The sequence below is a fragment of the Manacus vitellinus genome, unplaced genomic scaffold, assembly GCF_001715985.3.
Source record: "Manacus vitellinus isolate BGI_N305 unplaced genomic scaffold, ASM171598v3 scaffold_2_pilon, whole genome shotgun sequence".
Taxonomy (NCBI): domain Eukaryota; kingdom Metazoa; phylum Chordata; class Aves; order Passeriformes; family Pipridae; genus Manacus; species Manacus vitellinus.
Window position 1 is genome coordinate 37,239,674 of NW_021940208.1, and position 22,086 is coordinate 37,261,759.

The 22,086-nt window shown below is 38.2% G+C and overlaps 1 protein-coding gene across 11 annotated transcripts in view; it reads left to right on the forward strand.

The window, feature by feature from the left end:
* LMO7 (LIM domain 7) overlaps window positions 1-18,598 on the forward strand; it is a 130,104-nt gene extending 111,506 nt beyond the window's left edge. For 8 of the 11 annotated variants that reach the window (XM_018071112.2, XM_018071117.2, XM_029960967.1 and 5 more), the window contains 12 exons: window positions 1,808-1,833; window positions 2,131-2,235; window positions 4,078-4,170; window positions 5,543-5,913; window positions 7,600-7,665; window positions 7,971-8,036; window positions 9,028-9,080; window positions 10,703-10,922; window positions 11,833-12,105; window positions 13,419-13,527; window positions 15,233-15,335; window positions 17,618-18,598. In XM_018071112.2, the coding sequence (XP_017926601.1) occupies window positions 1,808-1,833; window positions 2,131-2,235; window positions 4,078-4,170; window positions 5,543-5,913; window positions 7,600-7,665; window positions 7,971-8,036; window positions 9,028-9,080; window positions 10,703-10,922; window positions 11,833-12,105; window positions 13,419-13,527; window positions 15,233-15,335; window positions 17,618-17,640 (1,508 nt within the window). In that variant the 3' untranslated portion in view covers window positions 17,641-18,598. The remainder of the gene's footprint in view (window positions 1-1,807; window positions 1,834-2,130; window positions 2,236-4,077; window positions 4,171-5,542; window positions 5,914-7,599; window positions 7,666-7,970; window positions 8,037-9,027; window positions 9,081-10,702; window positions 10,923-11,832; window positions 12,106-13,418; window positions 13,528-15,232; window positions 15,336-17,617) is intronic. The other 3 variants (XM_025894985.2, XM_029960971.1, XM_029960966.1) reach the window with 2 other exon arrangements.
* Window positions 18,599-22,086: the final 3,488 nt, after the last annotated feature.

Below are 22,086 nucleotides of genomic sequence, written 5' to 3' on the forward strand. Positions count from 1 at the left end.
CAGGAATAATGGTGAATATTCCAGCAGAGGTTTAGTGAAGATGTCAGAGCTGTTGATAAAATATGTAACTCTGGATTTGAGTTTATCTTGAGTTGCAGCTCTGTGCTTTCATGTAAATTGATGGAAAAAGGCCTCTGCTGGCTTTCCAGTCTGTGGTGATATCGCAAGATCCCAAGAAGACCGATATAAATTTTTAATTTAATATGCTAGCTTTTAAAGGCAGAAAATGAGGCACTCAATTTTGGTTTTGTAGGTTGCTTTTCAGTGTTCTGCATGTCACAGCTCACATACTTCCACTAATGTTATATGTCTTATGCTGTCTTCAGGCTATGTATGCCTTGCTGTTTTGCTGTAGCCTGAAAGAGGGAAATTCTGGCCCTTTGGAACTTCAGCTGAGTTTTGCCAATGATTTGAGTGGGGCCAGGATTTTGCCTTTAGTGGTGATGACTCTTTGACAAAAGTGACTGTGAAGTGCCACAGCATATATCTGTTTGTGGTTCTGTTTGCTTTTAAATACTTCTGCTGAATTGTGTCTGTATGGTGGTATTTTGTTGTTGGTTGTTTTGTTGGTGTTGGGGTTTTTTTTGTTGGTTGGTTTTTATTTTATGGCTGGCCAGAAAATTCGTTTTTATTTTAATTAGTTTTATAGCAATATTTTAAGTATTTCACCTCTGCTTGAGGAGGAGGACAAGGTTGTAGTTCTAGATTGTACGTTCAATATAGTTATGTTAATTTTAAACTTTTGACACTTCGACTTTACAGTTATATGAAAGATTCATCTTTGTAGACCCGTGCAGTTCAGCATAAGCTTACAGGGGTGAGAGAAGAGGGGAGCAAAGATAGGTGCTGTCTGTGCCTCGCTTTAGGATCTCCTGGCACAATTGCAATAGATCAAGCTGTTTGTCTTGTTGCCGCTGTGGCTGTTGAGATCTGACAATGACAACAAAATTGTGCATATATAGAATGGACACTAGCCTGTGACTCATTATCTTTTGTATCCGAAGTTTGACCTTTTTTCCACTTCATGTGGTCCTACTTCAGAAATCTGTTGCAACTTTTTGCTTTTATGTGTTTTCTTTAAACTTGGAGATTAAACTTTTTAAATTTGGAGAGCTAGGTAACAATTACACTGTAAACAAACAAAAAAAAATTGATATTGCTCAAGAAAGGATTATACTTAAATTTGTACTTCTCCACATTTTCTTGACTTTTAATATGTTAGCATAATACATGTCTCTATTAATCATCTTGGCACAAGATGATTAAGTCCAAGTGTGATAGCCTCAAGTAGCATAAGGTTTGTGGTGAAAGGTGACAGTTTCACTAAATTCAAGCGTGTGCTTTGGGGAGTGGGAAAGGAGGAAAGTTGGAAAGGAGAAATACATGGTTTTGTGGTAGAGAAGTTGCCAGTGGATGTCTATTGGTCTTAATTCATGTCAAGGGCAGTAGGTGATTAGCTTCTCTACCTTGGTGCCACATTCTGGGTCATGCTAAACAGTTGGGTTTCACAGTAATAATAGGAGAGGTATAGTAAAGAACCTCTGTATTGCCACAGTTGGAGATGTACTGCTAATTCAAGCAATTGCTGATGGCACTTGTAAGCATGTAAAGCTTTTAAACAATTGTGCACATTTAGTTGAAAGCACCTAATAAATTCTACCCTCGAGTAGGTTAAGTGGGGCAAATGCAAGCATGTCTTACTAAGGAAGCAAAAATTAAAACTGACTTGCCGAAGTTACACAAGTCTTGCAGTAGTTAGTTTGTGTGGGTCTAATGATTTCTCTTTCTTGCCTTCCAAATCTCACAGGAGGCCCAGAACCTGCAATGCCTGATGTAAGTGCTGTTTATGAACTACTGATTACTTGTATAATCCTGGTCTTTTCAGGAAGCCCACTGCTTTCTGTTGCCTTTTATACTTCTTTAAAATTTTGATCAAATCTGAGAGTACTAAGATTTTCCAATTTGTTGCTCTCTGTCCATTTGAAGAAAAGGGTAATTTAGGTCCTTGTCACTATAAAGTTCTAGTGTTTGTAATGGTTTCTATTTCTCACTTTAAAAATTATGTTTTAAAATGTAGAGTGTTGATTACACGGAAGAGGATAATATTATTTCATTTTTGTGCTATATTAGCTCCCAGTCCCATCCATTAGTGCTCCTAGTCGTCGGGTTTGGGATCAAGAGGAAGAGCGAAAACGACAGGAAAAATGGCAAAAAGAGCAGGACCGTTTATTGCAGGTATAATTGATCTTCATAATCATGAGCTGTCAATCCCTTGTGTGCAGCAACTGTTACGAAAGAAAAGTATCATGTGACCTCTGTAATTTTTCTTACTGATTGCCTGAGGAGATTCTCAGATGTGTTTTCTGGGCTGCACATGCTAGCAGTTATTCAGAAAAAAGAGGACAGTGCATTAGTGAGCTTCATAAAATCAAACCCAGAATGTGTATTCACTATAGCCAGAAGTGCTCAATCTTCACAAGGCTGGTATGTCCTTACTGGCTAAGGAATTAAAAGGATAAGTGAAAACATAAAGGGCAATAATCTTCACTTTTGATTATGAATTTTATTTTTTTTCCCCTTAAGAAAATTACCTCTAGCCTGAGTTTTACCTTCAGTTAGCAATACTGCCTTATATTCGTATATGAAGAGGAGGCAGCTGATACCACGGTTAGGCACCTGTTAGAATCCTGTCATTTAGCAATCAGCTAATCACTTGGAATCAACCTAGTTCCCAGGACCTCTGTGAGTCAGAAAGCTGGACTTGCTAATGCAAAACCACCTTGATAACCAGTTGCTTGAGCTGGAGGAGAGTGTTGCAGAGGAAAGGGGCAATGTTTGTCATCTTAGAATAGCACAAAAAACCCAAGCATATGTCTCTGCAAAGACCTCAGGTCAATGAAGCATAAGCATGTTCAACCACATTCAGAAAGACGCATCTCTGCAAATTAAACTAAAGTTTGTTATCTGATGGCTAAGAGAGACATCAGTGAACATCATTTATTCTTCACAAGTTTAAAACTCTAAATAAGTTTGGTGTATTCAGCAAAAATTTGTGATGTCAAAGTACAGCGTAGCAACTCTGTTGCTTTTTTGGATGTTTGATCTTTTGTTGTTCGTTTGATCTTTTGTTGTTCCTTTTAGCTTACAAACTCTGCCAAGCAACAGCTGTACCTTCCTAAACTTATCTGTGGTCTCTCTTATGGTTTGGATGCTCCATTTGATGCCTGAAGATATGGCTTTAAAGAATGTAAACTTTGGCTCCCCTTTCTTGAGAGCAGACTCACCTATCTGCCATTACTTTTCGTTTCTTTGCTTCTTCTTTTTTAGTCCTGAAGTAGTAAATTTGGCAAGAGTAATAATCTTTCTCTTCCCTGTGATCCTACTAAAGAATTTTTAAATACAAAGAAAGGAAGCAAAGTCTCTCTTTGCTTATTTCCAGCATCTTAGAAGGAATACTTTTGACATCATTAAATATTTTGCTTTTCCCTAGATATAAGTGGTGACTGACAAAACAACCAAAACATTTACTGTATGTCTTGAGTAATGCTTTAAGACAGTATATCAATTTCATACCAAATCTAGTCATAAGACAAATTTGGATGTCCAGAAATTGGGGTTTTTTTAGGTAACATTTCAAAAGAACCGAGAGTTCTTGCTCAGACCAAATCACTGCCTCATATTTCACTTAGTGATCACTTTATATTTACCATATTAATGTGTCTAGATCCAAGTTAAATATAATCACTCTGTCTTTCCAGAAATACCTTAGATAGCTGATTTTTTTGTTCAATGGTAACTAAACTGGAGGACAGGGAATATAACAGATATGAGATCAGTTGTTGGGAGACTTACCATGTAATAAGCCTGGATTCTCCAAAATCAATTATAGAATTCCTTTGAATTGTATTTGAGCCAGGACTTAATTTGTGGCAGACATAATGTTCTAGAGGAATTCATGCGTGTTTTTACAACCCTGGTCTGTTAAAAAACACATTTAAATACCAGTAGTAAATTTTAATGCAAATAAAAAATATCATGTTTCTTATTTGCATATTTAACTTCAATCTAACTTAACAGGAGAAATACCAACGTGAACAAGAAAAACTGAGGGAAGAATGGCTACGAGCTAAGCAAGAAGCAGAAAAAGAGAGCTCCAAGTATTTTGATGAGGTAGGCTATGAATAAGGCTTCACTGACTAGTTTCATGAGGACTTTTTTCTCTTATATGAGATGCATGCAAGTAGGCAAATAATTAATTTCTCTGTCATTTGTCTTCTCACTTTGGAAAACAAACTGTTGGCTATGACTTGGTAGAAAGAGGTTGCAAAAATGGGATGGAAAGAGTAAATGAGATGTTTTGAGATGATGAATTTGACCCTTTTGCTTGTGGATTGGTTATGTAATTTACCACCAGAAATATGTTGGCAAAAAGTTACAGCATGTGTTAATTATTGTGGCCAGAAATGGTCACCTTTCCTGTTTATTTACCTGCCATGCTACTTGTTGAAATTCTCCTTCAGTACTTGATCATCAAGCATGTTCGTAAGTGCCTGATGTGTTACTGACAGCCAGCTCATCTTAGCTCTGATAAATTTACATACCAAATCAACTTAAGATTTCCTATCATATGTTTTAAAACATTGAATGCATGTAGTTCCTATAGATGCTGACTTTTGTGGCTGTTGTTTATGGGAAGATGAACAAGTTTCTTCCTGAGTATGGGCACTGTCTGAGGTATCTCATCTTGATTGCTATGTGAGTGCTACTTCAGGCATCCAAGCTAGATTGGTTGTGTTTATAGAGTGATGAATAAATAGACAATAATTTAAGGCTTAGAACTTCAACAAGAAAGCTTTTTGAGCTGTTAGAGGACTTTGTTGTACAAGAATGTAAACCATTTCATATTTTTCCTATCATTAGAGGTTTTGATGGACCCATAAACTTTATTCGTTCTCTGCAACTAAAACATCTCTTGACCACTGAAAAACCTTTTCTCATCTTTGAGAGAAGAGTCATAGGGTGGTAGGTCTGAGGCTTGACTTTGAAATGGTAGGAGAATGGAGGAGAGTAGGAGGTTCCTCCACATGAGGATTCATGTGAAATTCATTGGTTTGATATACACTTGCAGTGTATGTCTTTGTGTATACACCCTTAAGTAGGTCTCAGGTTTCTAAGTGAAAACAGTAGGGAGAAATGCTGGGTATCATGGAAGGGTTTGTTTTCCATGGGTATTTAAGTGGGGAAGGGATGTCTTGACATGTAAGTGATACTTTAGAAAGCAGAATGTTTCACATAGTTGTGGCTGCGCTGCCTCTAGCGCTTGCTAAGGCTGCTGTGTGGAATGAAGCTCTTGAGTTAGGAGAACATGTTAGCAGGCGCTCAAAACATGAAACCAAAGTACACCCTGCATCTTGCACTGAGAGTGTTGGGGATGCTTTTCGCACAGTCTTCTCTTATGGAATACATTCACTTTTCTGAGTGAGCAGCCTATTTAAAAAATGGCTCCTTTCCCTAAAAACATGATTTTTTTTCTTTGTTACAGGAGCAGACTGTTCTAACTTTAAATACGACATCTGTCACTTCTCGTGCTCCATCTGTGTCCAGCTGGAGAGCAAGCCCTGAAGCAAATATTCCTGAGGAGCCAGAAGGAGATGGAGGAAGAGAGCTGGCAGTGAGCTTGCTGCGTGAGGAAGAAGGAAGGAGGAGGCTTCAGGAGGAACGGAAGATCCAGGAGGAAGCAACCCTGCGTTTTGAGCAAGAAAAAGAACTCCAAGAGTTGGAGCTTGAGAAACAACGTAAAGAGAGGGAGCAGCAATATGCTGAGGAACAGAGGCGGCGGGCAGAGATGGAGGAACAGAAGCGTCAGGCTGAAAGGCAAAGGGAGGTGTCAGCGGAGATGCCTCAGTATCAAAGGTGTGCACTTGTGATAGGATTTACTCTCTCTTCCTTCTGCAAATTCAAATATACTTCTAATGGGAGTGTGTCTGTCCTGGATATATAAGGATATTCATGTAAGTTTCATACTGTAATCAGTCAGTGCAAGATACCGTAGGAGAGTCTTTCTTTCTAAAGACAGAAGGATAAGGCATAACACAAAGTCTTGCCCCGTGAATCAAGTGCTATATTAATCCACTTCAACTCTTTTTTTTTTTTTTTAAATGGGAAGTCTAAATACAGTAATTACAACCAAATCAAAAATGACATGAAGCACTTAGTTGTGAACATTATGTAAGGACTGCGCACAAGCCTGTAAACTGAGAGCCAGTCACTCAATGTACAGGGTTTCAGAAGAAATACCAAGTTAATGCTTTTCCAACAAATGCATGACTGATTTTGCAGATTTCTCTCTCATTTTAATTCAACAGTGTAACAATAAAGTTTAATTGCAATTTAACTACTGGGTTAACTTGTCAGTGAAGGATATCATGGTATGTGAGTGAACACATGCTGTCTTGCCTGTTAGAAATATCCATTGCTCTCACTACCTCCTTCCACAGCTTGGTTTAAAAAAACCCAAGCAAACAAAAAAATCCCCAGTTATTAGTTTGCAAGTTTGTTTTCTTGCCCAGAAGTTTTCAGACTAATGTCACAGGAAATTAATCTGTCTCAAACAGAATAAACCAGTAACTTTTTCGTATTTTGTGTGCATTTAGCTTACAGCCTTGTGTATGACTAGCTTTGTGGTTTCTCTTGAGGTTTTTCTCCTGTTCTTATGTAAGTAATAAGAGATGACTGAAGATAACGCATGGTATCAAGTTAAGTCTTAGGAAAAGATAATATGATTACAAAAATTGCATGTATTTGCAGAGGAGATTGTAAGACCTAGAGTTACTTTAGCTCATTCTAAATGACTGCTGCTTGATATGCCTGCTGAGCAAAGCAGAGGCACAGTTGTTACAATGGCTGAACAGGTTCTTCTTGGCAGCTGAGCCAGGATATCTCCACAGTTTTAGCTTGCCCCCGTTGCAAAATAATAGGGCTTTGTGTGGTAACTTATTAAGCTGCTGTAATATCTGCATCTCTAAATCCTTGATATATGCTCTAGTCCATGGGGATTTCATTGCTTCTGAGGTTGCTGCTGCCAAAGGATGTGTTTTACTAAACATGGGTGGCTTTGCTTAACAGTAAAGGAGCAAGTTCAGTGAAACTGGACTTTAAAATAGCTGATGTTAAATATTTGCTTTAAGATGATATTCAAGAATAGGACTTGAAATCTGAAATGTTATATAAACACCTGCAAAGGCATGATACTTGCTGCAAAGAGCACTGAGGTTGGGGACAGGCAGCTGAAGAGCATTGTCTGTGGAACTTTGTGAGTTTAAAAACTGTACCTATACAATTTTCTAGAATATAAATGTAATTTTTAGGGAACTGCTGTGGTTGAACAAAACTTACCTCCTAGCTTTGGAATAGATGAGATAATCACTGTTGTATACTGATGCTTGTAATTTTTACAGCATCCTAAAGTCATAGATTTTCATGTTTCTAGTTAACATGCCTGAACTTTCTTAGTTTTCTCTATGCATACTTAGTGTTTGTTTAATTTCTAGAATATTTTTTTTTAATATGTATTTTCATTTGTCTTTATTTTGCTTCTAGACATTATGAGCGCTATGAAGTATCTAAAACAATAGAGGATCGAGCTGGCCATCCTCTCATTGACAGGTAATAATGAATAAATACATAGGCTGAAACATCTTCAGCAATAACCATTTTGACATGCTAATTTTGTCACTTTGCAAAAATGTAATTTCTGGCAGTTTTTCTGATAACCTTTCTTTTTCTGTCTTCTTTTGTTGGTTGTATTTCTGATTGATAAAATTAAACCTCCTTAGAACTTTAACTGTTTTTTCTCTAGATTTTTTTTCCCCTTCAGGATCTATTTTGAATATTTTCAGTCGGAACTATTTATATGTATGTGTGTGTGTCTTTTTCTGTGTATGAACATAATGTATCTTTTTTTTCAATAGGCATTATGAGCGTTATGAAGTTTCTAAAACCATTGAGGAGCAACCTGACCAGTCATTTGCTGACAGGTGCGTGTGATACTGAATATCAGCACAGACTGTAACATCACCATTTCTTTTTCAGAAGGCTTTTAAACTTCTAATAAACTTTATTAATGGCAGCTGAATGTACGCTTTGGATTGCTGCTGTGTTTTGCAGTTTTTATGGCTTGTTTTCATATTGAAAAAACAAGCTGCCAAACTTTTGGCAAATGATGCACAGTGTTGTAAGCAGCAGTTAGTCAGTGGTATTTTACTGGGAGAAACAGAACTGTAAGGAAGTAAATATGTGGGTGGTACTAGACTTACCTGGCTGGAAAATAATTTCAGATACAATTGTGCTTGTGTCATAACGTGCTATACAAACTAAGGTGCAATCATCCCAATCAGGGTTGTGCAACTTAAGAGAGACTTAAGAGAGAGTAAACAAGAAGGGAAGTTGGGAGGCAGCAGCAGCATATTTATCAGGGAGATAGAAGATGTGCCACTTTTTAAGTTACACAGGTTATTTTTAAGTTATACTCTCTTACTTTACAAATCAAGTGGTTTAGATTGCATCTCACAATAGTTCTGAAAGATGACTTCTGTGTATTTGACCATTTTTGTAGTTGGAGTGAGCATACCTTGTTTATATAAAGAGGAACCCCAAAACTTACAGGGTACAACTCAATGGATCTGTTACTAATGAAAGATCTAAATTTAAATGCAGAAAGTACCTGCACTAAATAGCTACATCTTGGATATATGTGTGACAAGGACACTCAGGTGCTAAAATCATCCTGGGCAAGGCTTTCCTGCTTTTTACAGCTCCTGTTTACTACAGGTAGCTATGAAATTGTTGCATCTTTTGGTCTTTCTTTGGATATTTTTGTCTCCTGTTATAAGTACAGCATAAGTTGTTGATGGAAGGGATGGTGAAAAAAAAAGGGTCTGTGGATCCATGGTATGCAATGATAAGATCTTTGTCTGTGATGAGGTCTCCTAGTTAAGACAGAGAAATGAATGTTTTCAATATCCTTAGGAATAAGTCCAAGTCGACTTCAGAACTGAATGAATTCAACACAATCAGAAATGGTAAGTACTGTTTAATTTCCATTATTTTTAAATTTATTGGGGAAGGGGAAGTGTAGGAGAAAAAAATAAGATGTATTACACATAGTCATCCTAAGAAAATTAATTGTCAGAGTGCTTTTTGATAGCTATGTTGTAAATCAAATTCGTACCATGCCCTCCTTTAATGAATTTTCAACAGCAAGAGGAAATTCATATAATCAACATATAAACCTAGGACAAATATGATTAACTTCTCTATTGAAGACTATAGCAGTGATTATGAACAACTTTTAAATGCCTAAATTTTAATGATTGATATTTATGAGATTAAACCAATCATGTAGATATATCATTGAAGATGTGTATGCTTTTGATATGTTGACTCTGTCAACAAAAAAGATCTGCACGTACCAAGATGCTAGCATATTTAATACAACTGTTTGTCTTCTCAATTTCTGTTAGTAGGAGTAACAGAGCTAAAAGTCAGCTTTCAATATTATCACAGTGGCTTGTGTCTTGTATTCCAATTTATTTAAATGACTTCAGTTATGGTAGAGGAATGTCTGTAAAGCAAACAAACAAACCAGATTTAAAAATATGTTACAATAGAAAATGCCTGCAAGATATTCCTGTGTCTAAAACATGGTTAAAAAAAGTCGTAAGTAATCAAAGAAAAGTAAATGTTGTATTAGAGGATATATTGCAGATTTATGGTGTTGCTTTCATACATTAAGGCATGGTCATTGAAACTTAAGAGCAAGTAAACTCCCACAATATTTTATAATGGTAATATTGATATAATATATTGCTATAGTGATAACAATAAATCTAATAGTCAGAGCAGTATTTAAAGGGATGGAAATTTCAATTGAATGACTTATTGCTCAGTAATTTTCTTAATTAGTCTTCCTGTGAAGAATGGCTACTGGATCTAGGAAGTAAAAAATTGTTGCCTTCTGATATGTCAATACCTATTGGAGAAAGATGGTTTATTTGTTTCCGCTTCCAAATTTTCAAAGGCTATCTATACCATAAATCTTATTTCAACTGAGTAGTTAACACAACATCCAAATAATAGAGAAGTTATCTGAAGGATTTCCCTCTCCCCTATATATCTATCTAAAGCAAGATAAGCACTGTGTTTAGTGCCTTGAATGAGGAAAGAAATTCTTGTAAACAGAGACAACTTATGGAAGAAGAGAGTATGAACTCTTAAAGGAAAGGACAGTTTCCAGCTATTCAGCTGTGTATTTTATACATGGTTCAGTTTTTATTAGAGGAAGAGTCCAAATTATGGCACTAAAAGAGACCACGCCCTTTTAAAAGTACATGTGTGTGTATATATATATATATATGTACAAGCAAATATCAATGCATATACACTTAAGAAGTGAAGGAAAATACTTGTATTTAAGTTAAGGATTATGTAAAAGGCCACATTAATGGAAATACAAATAAAAAATTTATAATAATGTATTGCCAAGTTTGGTACAGGTTACCCATCTGTAAAACAGAACCAGAGAAACTTGTAAATATAGTGAAGAACTGTAGCTTTTGGAGTTCTAGCCAGAGCTCTGACAGCATGATAACTACTTTTGTGCCTTAAGGTGTCTGACTGAAGTTTGCACATGTTGTCCACACAGGTACCCAGAGCAGGTTTTCAGAGAGGTCCTGGAACACGGGTGAGTCACAGAAGAAGTCTCAGAAGGAACAAAACCTCTCTGCAGCGGAGTTGGAGAGACAGCAAATCCTTCAGGAAATGAGAAAGAAAACATCTCTACACACAGACAGCAGCTGGATAAGGCAGCGCAGTTCCAGTGTACATAAGGAGCCCATTAGTCTGTACAGCAATAGTATGAGGAGGTAGGAATCACATTAAAAATTAACTTCGTCCCTCATCAAATATTTTTGTTTGGTTATTCTGAACTTCAGGTTGTATTACAGAGCACAGAGAGCTGTGAAATGCTGTAAGGTAAACTGCATAGCAGCACAGATGGAAGAAAGTAGCTATATTACAGCTGGGATTAAGTGGGTTTTTTGCAAGTAAGGAAGGTGAATATGCCCTGTAAATAACTCGGCTGCTTATTTCGTGGTTTGTATAGTAGCAATAGAAATCAGTGGTGTGCCTTGTCATTGACAGATGTGCTTAAGAATTTCAGCATGACAACTTACTGTGGAAATTAATTATTATGGCTAAGGTGTATACCTTTTTTAACGTAGAAATATGTCAGAAGGTTTGGATGGGTTTTTTTTTCTTTATTTAATGCATGAGTGTTAGATTTGTCACTTAGGAAACAACCGAGTTATCAGTCAGGAGAGTGTTTGGCTATTCGGCCAACACCTTGTGCCTAGGTGATGCTATCCGGACTGGGTGGATTGTTATTTTCAATCTGGTATCCCATGGAGAAAAGAAAAACAAACCTGGTATCTGAGGTCTGTTGCTGTTCTGTGGATTTTGATACAGTTCACTCTGATAAAGCTGCAGTGAAGAGTGTTTTGCTTTTATCAAGTAGTCATTAAGTGCCACCTCTCTTTTGCCTCACCTGCTTTTTCCCATGAGAACTAGGGCTGGGCACAAAGGATAATTTGCTACTCATAGATTTTAAATCAGTGTGTGAAGACCATTGCTCAGAGTGATCAGACAAACATATTCATGCTAGAAAGTCTTAAAGATGCTAGGATAGTGATTTTCTCTTTTAAAAAATCAGAATACAGCTCTTTTGCTCCAGCCGTACTGCCATTTACATTTGAGATACGTGTACCTCTGTTGCAGGGGGGAGTCTTTGGACAATCTTGATTCTTCAAGAACAAGCTCATGGAGGCACCACTCATGGCTGAACCAGTCTGCCTCCTCTTCATCTCTATCTTCTAGTCAAGATTTTAGTCGTCCGGTGTCCACTTCAAACCGAGCCTACATGTGCACTCCTTCCTCCAGCAAAGCCCCTCCTGTGGCCACCTCAGCGAGAGCCCCATCTGTGTCTCAGACAGCCCCTCGGGCTCAGTCTCCCCTCTCTGCTTCCCAGCCAGGGTCCCAGACACGCAGCAGGTGAGTGTGTACCCTTTTTCTGGGAAGGTACAAATTCTGGGCAGCGCTAAAGAGCACGTATATGGTGGTCTACAGCAGCATTCTTGTCCATAATGTAGATTAACAAGTACCTGGAGTTTTCTGGCTGGAGGGGACAGTGGAAATACAGGTTCATATTACCTCCCTACTCTAGTCACTGAAAAAATTCCACGATTTTGTCATCACTGCTTGACATTGGTTAAAAAAACAAAGGAACTGGAATAAATCTGCAGTCTCTGAGCTGTGTGTTGGTTACCAAAATGATTAGTCAAAGCCTATTCCAGATGGCATTTCTGACATTTATTTTCCTTGGTTTGTTTTAACAAAAGATTCCTGAAACCCACGCTTTATGACCCTCATTTTGGTCTCTCTTCCCCCCTTCTTGGCATGTGGCCAATATCATCTTGAGGAGCACTCAGGAATGCTCATAACCCGTGACCCTGGAGAATTACAGAGTAGGATGTTGGTTTTAATCTAGGAGGAGAAAGCAAGAATTGCAACATATTTTGAAAAAAAAAAAAAAGGAATTCAGTTGCGGTATGGTAGATAACTCTGCTGTTTTACGTGCTTGAGACATTTTAAAAATACCTTGGGAGAAGACTTCAGAGAATCATCCCCACACAATTATGTGTTATATATAACAACAGTGAACACTACTTCACTAGCTCTTACACTTCTAAGGCACTTGTGATAAATTGACTATTTTTGTTGTTGTTTTTTAAAGCAAGGCTTTTATGTTCTGTATAATGTAAGAAAATTACCTTCTTAACCATGTTTTTCTTTCTTGTTCTCACTTCCATTTCCTAACATCTTGGTAGATCTATGGAAACTGACCTCCATATGGCTTCTGTTCAAGGAGTTAACATAATATGATATGTCCAGGCCTAGCCTTCTTTTATCTAACAGGGTGCAGATGGTGGGTCTTGGCCTTCTGAATAGTTCCCCACAAATAAGAAGACAGGAGCACAAAACCTGTGTGCTTACACTCCAAACTTAACAGTACACTTTTTATTTGTAGGAGCTATTTTATACAATGAAATATCTGCCAAGAATGTGACAGAATTTCTTAATTTGTTCCTATGTAAATTTGATCTAAATTCTAACACTTCAGCTTTCCCTAGCTTTCAGATCTATTGTAAATAATATTAATTTTCAGTTTATTTTCCCCAAGCAGCATAATAGTCCACTTTATACCCATATGTTTTTTATTTTTAATTTCAGAAAGTATTTGTTAACTTTTCTTTGTCTTTTACACCTTTTCAAGCTGGTTTTAAGGTTTTTCATTCTATATTTAGGTCAGTCAGTGGGAAGAAAATCTGTTCATACTGTAATAACGTTCTGGGCAAAGGAGCAGCCATGATCATTGAGTCTCTTGGTCTTTGTTATCATTTACATTGCTTTAAGGTGAGAGCTGGGAGTCACATCATGAAGGAACAGGAACTAATCAGGAGCACGCATGGCTACTCAGTGTTATGCTCACAGGGGGTCTTACTAATCACCTGCTTTGCCTTCTACTCTTGACAGCGTGGTGCATGCATATTTCCATGAGGCAGTCCTGTCTGCAGGCATTTAGCACTTGACTCTAGAAGTGTTTCTTAAATACCAGAGCTAAGAAGCAGGACTTTGATAAGTAAGATGAGCACTTTGACTGTGAGATCAAAGTTCGTTCTTCTTCGAATGGGCTGCAAAATATCAGAAGATGCTGAACCACTTCTCACAGAGAAAACAGCTCCTCTAATAAAAATCTCAGCCTGGACCTGGCAATTGAATCATTTAAGAGGATCTGTCCTTTCTAAGCTAATCTCAGCAGACAATGTTCACATGGTGTTTTCCAGGTAAAGACATGTTTGCAGAGTTCAGCCTGGCAGGATAAAACTGAGAACCAGACCAGAAACTGTGTTTAGTGCTACTCAGCCATGGTCAGAAACTAGGACTATAAGGTCATGCTTGGCACTGAGACATACTTACACGATTTCCCATCAGCTTGGGGCATATGCAGAGCTGAAAGAATAAATGCCTGCCTGCAAAAGATGGCAAAGCGGTCCTGGTTCCTCTGGCCTTGGACCAGATGAGGAATTAGACTCTGATTTGAAGATGCTGTTGGACCCTACTTCTTCCATGACTTCAAGAGACTTCTGTGCCAGGTTCAGAACACTTTTCTTCTGTACCCAGCTCAAGTGCATCACCTGGAGTATTACAAGGGATTGACTCAAAGATCTTCCTGTTCCTGCCTGCCTGAGCAGGAGAGACAGGACTAATCCATGGGGACTGGTTGCCATTCCCTTTCTGCAAGATGTATTCTGTGCAAGGGAGTCCACCTGTAGCTCCTAACCTACACAAGAAAATACCAAGTTTCTGTTTTTCAAATTTCTGAAGATTAATGAGCTGTTGAACAGACTGACATCCAAAAGATTCATTACTTGGTTAAGCAGGGAAACTATCTGTGCTTTGTAGATTCAGTAAAGGGAGTGTTATGTTTTGGGTTACATTCCTTCCAGATGTGGTTCATATTCACAGCAAATACATGTTTAGCTACCATAGAAAATAGTTTGATGTTAGCATGAAAGCAGTCAAGCCCCTTATGTGTTTATGCAAGAAAAATTAAATCAACCCCATCTCTCCAAATCAGAACTTGTTTTGATGTTGCAAATCCAGGAAATTGGGAGTGCCTGAGTATTTGCTGCTTTGAGTGCCAAAGGACTGAGGACACCAGCAGCATGTAGTGCCACATGGAAATCTGCAAGTAACACACCCAGGTGTTCTGTGCCAAAGTTACTGTTGCCATCTAGAGAACAAATTTTTTTTGTGCCAAGCCAGAGTTTTCAGAGAGTCCAAAGTTCAAATTAAATTTAATGAACTAATCTCTAAAAACCGTCTGCTTTATGTTTGCTTAGTTGGTGTATCTCTGCTATTCATTGTCCAGTCGTCACCTTTAAATACTTTCTTAGGGTTGGTTGCATTTTGATCTACTAATTGTTACACATTTGCTTCTAGTTGATTGTGGGTTTATGGGTCGAGCTTTGTTGAGCTTAATCTGAGCTGCTTTTGAACAGCATTTTTGTTTCTTAGTATTTTGAAAGAAGTTCCTAATTATTTATCTATGACACAGTGTGTTGCCTGTGGATGCGACCTTGGTGGATCCCGCTCTGGAGCTGAAGTTAGGATCCGAAACAACCAACTCTTCTGCAACGACTGCTATATCAGATTTAAAAGTAAGGCAATCCAACTGCAGTGTGCATGACTGTAGTTCTTCTCTGTGCTGTACAGCTTGATAGCTTTTATGTTTAGCTTTCATTTAGTGTATTAGTAATAGGTTCAGCAAGATCTGATTGCCAGTTTCTGTCTTTTGTAGGGTAGCCATTCCTAACTTTTGCTTGCCAGTAGCTGATTTTACCACCTTGTTATTACGCAGCTTCAAACAGACAGCATGGTATAGTCATCTTCCTTTCTTCATAGATCTGAGAAAATGGTGTCAGGGAGTTGTCAGGTGCTAAACAGGCTTGTCTTGATAACAGAGAAGCCTTTTTGAAAAAGTGTCAACATTTTTTAAAAAAAGTAATCTGAAATATGTATTTAATTCAGTCGTAATGCATACTTGGAAAGCTATTAGTTTATCCTGTGCAGGTGGCACAAATGCTGGTTTCTTTTTGCAATGCTATTGTTATTGGAATTATAGGTCTGTAATTGGTTATTCATTTAGGTACAAGTTCAGGAGGAATTGATTTACTTACAGATCTTAATTAAAAGGTGCAGTATAATTTTTTTCCTTTTTATGGTTTGCAGAATTTTGATTTCCTGGAGCATGATGTTAAGGCTTTGTATAGTGGTGTTGAGGTCCTTTTTTCTGCTGTCATAGATGATGGTAGACATCCTCCTAATTTTGACAAGTCTTGAGAGTTTTATATGGCTCTTTTTTGTATAGCAAATATGTAATTCTCTAGGATGATAAATTTCAGGGAAGGGAAAGCATTTCTGAATTACTTCCTGGGAAACATCTCCATGTTTCTTTATGAGCCCAGCACATTTTTCTCACAGTGGACCAGAGGGCAGTGAAGGGAACAGGGATACTCATGCTACAGCATTTCAGCAAGAATTGGGCAGCTGCTGGCTGAGAAACCTAGCTCAGAAAAAGAGAAGCTCTGCATCTGATGCTGTTGCTGTTTTCAGGCTCTTTTTGGCTTCCAGGAAAAAGAGGAAGTCACAGAAACGATTGTGTGGTGCCCAAGCTAAAACCAGAAAACTTCACACCTTGTGAGGCTGAGTGCATTCACAGAGGCTAATGTTGAGTGCAAGGATTCCACTGTGGTCAGTGGAAGGAGGAAGAGAATCACCCCTTTTCATCTGGAGGTGATGCAAAGCGCTGGGTCATATCTCTGAGTTAATGTTTGGAGAATGTCTCTCCTTGATGGCAAGACTACACTGAAGTGATTGTGTTCCTGTTTGAAGCACCCAGATTTGTGGGAGATTCACTCTGGAGCTTGCTCATGTTATTTTTAGCTCTGTCTTTTCTTTTGAGGGGAAATATTGCTGAATGACTTGAATAAGTAATTTTATCAAAGATGAATTGCTGTTTAGTCTGTCTTTCACATTACAGCCCATAAAGTCACAGCAGTGTCTTTCAGAAGCAGAGCTGATCTGTAAAGAAATGGTTCTATTCCCTTCCCTTCAGACTGCATCTACTTGGGCCAGTGGGCACCTCAAAACATAATTGTATGAGATACAAGTAAATCGGGAATTGTACGAACTTGTAGGTACAGAATAAAGTATTTAAATTAGTGATGAGTAATTGAAATCAGCTATTTGAATAATACAAAAACCAGCTATGCAATTACTGCAGTGAAAATGTATTGGCACCACAGCACTGGTCTGTGATACAGGTTACTTTTTTTTGCAGTTGTCATTTGACATCAGCCCGGCTAATTACTCATTAGTTTGGAACGTGAACATATTGGCAAAAAGGTTTGATAAACTGTAGGGTTATTAATATTCACTGTGCAATGTTATGGTGTGATATTTTTGCACATTTTTATGTTAATTTTGTGGTTTGAACTTGGAACATTGTGGCAGAACACAAATGTATTGGCAGATGCCCACAAAGATATGCAGAGAGATAATAAAAAAAAGTTCTTTATATTGTAACAGGTATTTAGCAAATTTCAATTTCATTATTGAAGGGTAAATTTAGAAAAACTGTCACACTCTATGCTAATGCTAAAAATAGTTCTTAGAAACTTGGTAAGGTGCATGTTCTGTGGAATATTACTTGGCCTGAAATAATTGCAGTGCTATAATTGGATTAAACTCAAATTTGTATTTTTCATTAAATTTGGATTGCTTGATTCAGAATGTATACTTCAGTTTGTGTTACAATTTTCAATAAGTATTGGAAATACCGTTTTCTGACTATTTTAAACTTGGAAATGTTAATTGTTGTCGAGAAGGTTCTTCAGTTACTAGACTTTACTTACCAATTTCTTCTGTCTCTCTCCAACAGCTGGACAACCAACCTCCATGTGAAGCAAATGAAGATATGAAACCACTGTTGCAAATAAAAGAAGAGGTGATTGCTGCTGATGTAGATCTATAAATATATATATTGTGTATGTGTGTTTTTTCTAAGAGTAACTCTTGCTTGTCTAGTCTTCATAGCAATACATTGTATTCTTCATATAACTATTTTTATTTATAAGAAAGTAATTGCAGTAAGGAAATATCTGGGAAAAATACTTTCACATTTTCAGCTTCAAGTACTGAGAGCAAAAGAGAGAATAACTATATTTTCAGTAATAACTTCAAAATATTTTTGAGGCTTATAATCAACTAGTTGACTTTCCAATGGTATATGAAGAGGGTATTTTGTTTCTAAGCTCTTGAAATGAGCATTAGAGAAATAGCTAATATAAATACATTTTTGCAATTGCTGTCTTTATTTTTTGACATATACTGAAAGTGAATTCTCTAGGTTAATATGAAGCTGCGTTTAAATGCACATGAGTGTGTTTGCTTTCCATATGCTGGTTTATAAAATTATGTGCTTTTTTGAAACTTAAATACAAAGAATAACCTGTTTGCTCAGTGGTGTTGGCATAATATTCTGTGGAATCCATTTAAGGGGGAGAGTTTTCTTTTCCCATTTGGAAAATGTAACTATCACTTTTTCCTCCACAAACTGAGTGGAGAATGGTTGTTGAATAACAGTCAATTTGTAAATAAAAATTCTGATGTTGCATTTATTAGAAGCTTTTTTTGTCTCTTCAGCTAAATATGTCTAAGGTAATGTGTTGAAGTATAAAATTGTTTTAATTTCATCTTGGGAAAGATATTTAAGATGTCCACCTATATATGTGCAAGAACAATAGTTCTTGCTTTTCTCTTTTCCCATGTAGTCAATGCCAAATTCTTTGTGTAGATCTCTCATCAACCTCCTCATGCTTTTTCCCTTCAGCATTCAATAAAAGTGTGCTCCTTCCTGAAACACAATTGGAAGAGGTGGATGTTCCCCATCCCCAAAACTTCTCTGCTGTGGCTAGAAAATATATTTTTGGGTTAGGTTCTGCTCCTCATGAAAACATAGTTGGAATGTGTGCTGCGTGTCCATATCCTTGGAAGCAGTGAAGAAAACATGGGATGTAGATTAGAGGAATTTGGGGGAGCATTTTGTGGATGAAACCAAGGAAGAGGACAGCTGGGAGGTGTAGGAGGGCTTCTGAGTATGAGCTTGTACATGGCATCGCGAAGAACTGCATGAGGCTTCCAAAGCAGTTTAGGGTGCTCCTTCCTCTCAAGGGATCTTGGGGGTGGATAGGAGAGCTAGCAGATTGGGAAGAGAGATTGTGGCTATGATACCTGAGGGCAACAAAGGAAGATCATGCTATTTTGGTGTAATGGAAGAACTTCACCTGTGTGGGTCTCCTGTAGCTCTGCATACCTCCTGTTTTCCTTTGGTTTATTGATCTTTCCTCTGAACATCTGGGTGCTGCCCTATGCCAAGGAACTCCCAGCTAATAAATTCTGAATTACAAAGTGTCAAACATTATTTTTAATTTTTTCCTTTAAAAAATGTCATAAAAATCTAAAATGCCTCATCAACCATGCCCACCTTTGTGACTTGGCCTTGGATTTTGGTATTCAGTTAAAGTAGACTGGTAAAGATATTTAATTTGGTTTCTTCTGTTGTGGTAAGTAATGACATGGTAGACCACAGGTGAGAACACTGGGATATGAAGACCCTAGTCCTCAAATACAGAGTATGGATAGATAGTCACACTGCCTGCTCACACAGCTCTGGGAGCCTGGGATCCTCTCTGCTGCCTGTGGAAGATGCTTGCTTCCCTGAGAGCTATTCAGACAGAATAGGAACCCAAACTAGTGGTGCTGTGCAGATCTGGCTTTCCGTTAAGGCACATACCTGATGGAGATGGAGTGGATGCCCCCCTACACTGTAGTTTTTAGACTTCTTTTATTGTAGGCAGCATCAGATTATGAACCACTGCTTCTCTCCCACCCCCTCCAAATTTCAGATACCCACAGTCTCCATCACCAGCCCTGAAATACACTGAGAAGAGACACAATTTACCTTTTTTTTTTTGTCACAAGTCAAAGTTTCTCAGCTTCCAAACCACCAGTGAATTTATCCTAACCTACCCATGGTTTCCCTCTCCCAGCATTGTGTTGTGCAGCAAAGCTGTGAGAAAAGTCAGAGATGGCCATGCTGTTTTTTGCATCTTGAGCCCAGTCACATTACCTTATTCCTGGGAATCATTTGGGCATGGAAATTGCCTGGTAGTGGAAAATGGAAAGAGAGGAGAAAACTCAGCAACCTGCAGTCTGCATTGCTGCCTGACTGGTCCTGTAGCCTGGAGTGGTGCTCTCTGAGCCAGGCTGGCTTTTCCTAAATGATGTCAAGTACTTTCATGTGGGCTCCAATTTAATTTTCTCACAAAATGTCTGCGAAAAACTGGGTTATTTCATTAGCTTGCTTGTGAGCAAACGAGTGCAATTTCAAATTTAGTGGGCCTCAAAGAGCTGAAGTTGAAGCTCTTGGAGAGTTGAAGCTGAGTTTCTCACCCTTGTTAAAGTCCTGTTTTAAACAAGGCTCCTTCAAATCTGCGTTTGTGAATTCACATTGACAAATGTGAGTAATAAAAACTCCTTCCTCCTCTCCTTTCCTGTTCTGGAGGGGAACAGGCAGGGGAACCCACCTTATGGATGTTGTATCTGTCTGTTTTGATCCTCGATAAAGTATTTAGAAGTGTGCTAAGCTCTCAAGTTCAGCAAAACCGGTTGTTAACACAAGGTGGCAGTGTGTAAGTGCAACTCGCGCAACAAAAAACCCTTTCCGTGGTTGCGTTTGTAAAGGGGTTGCGTTTGCTGAATGATGCTAAAGTTGTGATGTAAGGAGAGTTGTAGAGAGAATTTTATCTTCATCTTGGGCCTTTCTAGCCACCTGGCATTGTGGAGATGTGATGTGCAATTGAATCTGAGCAGACTAATTGGTTTGGGGTTTTTTTTCTACTAATTCATTGATTAGCTGCTGCTTAAAGCACTACTAAGTAGGGACAGAGGTAAAGAGAACGTTTACTGTGGAGAAAAAGGGACTAGATAATTTCTGGTGGAGGTTTCTGCTGTATTTTTTAAGATGCTGCTCAAGGAAGAAGAACCAATTGCTCTCCCTCAGTTCACCAGCTTCAGACATGCTGTTTAAGGTTACAACCCTCATATGCATGTATCTACAGGTGAGCTGTGTGTTCTGCTTTTTACTCTCAGGTGTCTGGTGCTGCTTGGAGTGTTCTCAAGTTGTCTAGGACATCCACCCAGGGCTGGGCAGGATATGGTGCAAGTCTGGGAGATACTCATGCAGCTGCCAGGGCAGGTTTTGCAGGATACTGTAGTACTTCTGAAAGGGCAGCAGAGATTTAGGAACAAACAGCTGAATGAACCTCAACTCCCTACAGCCAGTGCAAAGGTGTGATTTCCTGGGCCTGTGGGTAGGTGTCCACTGTCAGGTGAGGTGCTTGGCTGTCTAAGCTTCACTGACATTAACAGGCATGCAGATGATGGCTCACATGTAAACACCTGCATTTTTACATATCTGTGTTTATGTATCTTTATGCTGGCTGAATTTTTCCCAAAATACCTGAGAAACTCTATTTAGCTAAATCTCCCCTAGCTTTAATGAGAATTTCTTTTAGAATTTATCTAATAGATTTGTTGGAAATTTCAAGCTGATTTACCTATGTGTTCACCCGTTCAGGGAAGCTGCAGCAGCACAGGCAATGCTGGTTAGTGGTGATATTTATGCAGCAAGCCCAGTTTTAGAGCCTGATGTCTGAATTTCCAGCTCACACTGATACCAATCTCGTTATTTTTAGTCAAGTACTTTGCGGGTGAATGCCAAAAAGAGTTCAAGTGATAAGTTCAACACTTCCCCTAGGTAATAGCTGTTGTAAAATGACCCACCTTGTCACTTATGGAGGGCAAAAGCGTTTGAAATCTGACAATTTGAGCTCAATGTGAAAACCAGTACACTTGCAGCAGTGTTTTTAAATTCCAACCAATCATTTGTAACGGATTAGCAAAACCTGTGCTATAGCTGTAATGGGAGGTTTATTAGCAGCAGGCATAATTATATAAAAGAGCAGCTTCATGCTGGTAGCACTTCAGCATTTTCACTTTAGCTCCATGTTTCTTGGGAGCTAGGGGCACCAACATAAAACAACATATGAGGGCAATGTAAAGCTCTCAAAAGGGATATTCTAGTGTGAGCGGTAGGGTATCAGTTTATTAAAGCCGAAGAATTTTTTTAATTGGTTCAACCTTCTTGAAAAGAACTTGCCAATTAAGTAGCTGCTGTAGGCAACAAACACTCCAAAGACCTGCATACTTGTGCAATCGGGATTACTGGCTTTTAATAGTTGACATCGTACAAAGAACCAAAACCTTTTAAAAAAAGTATGTACAAGG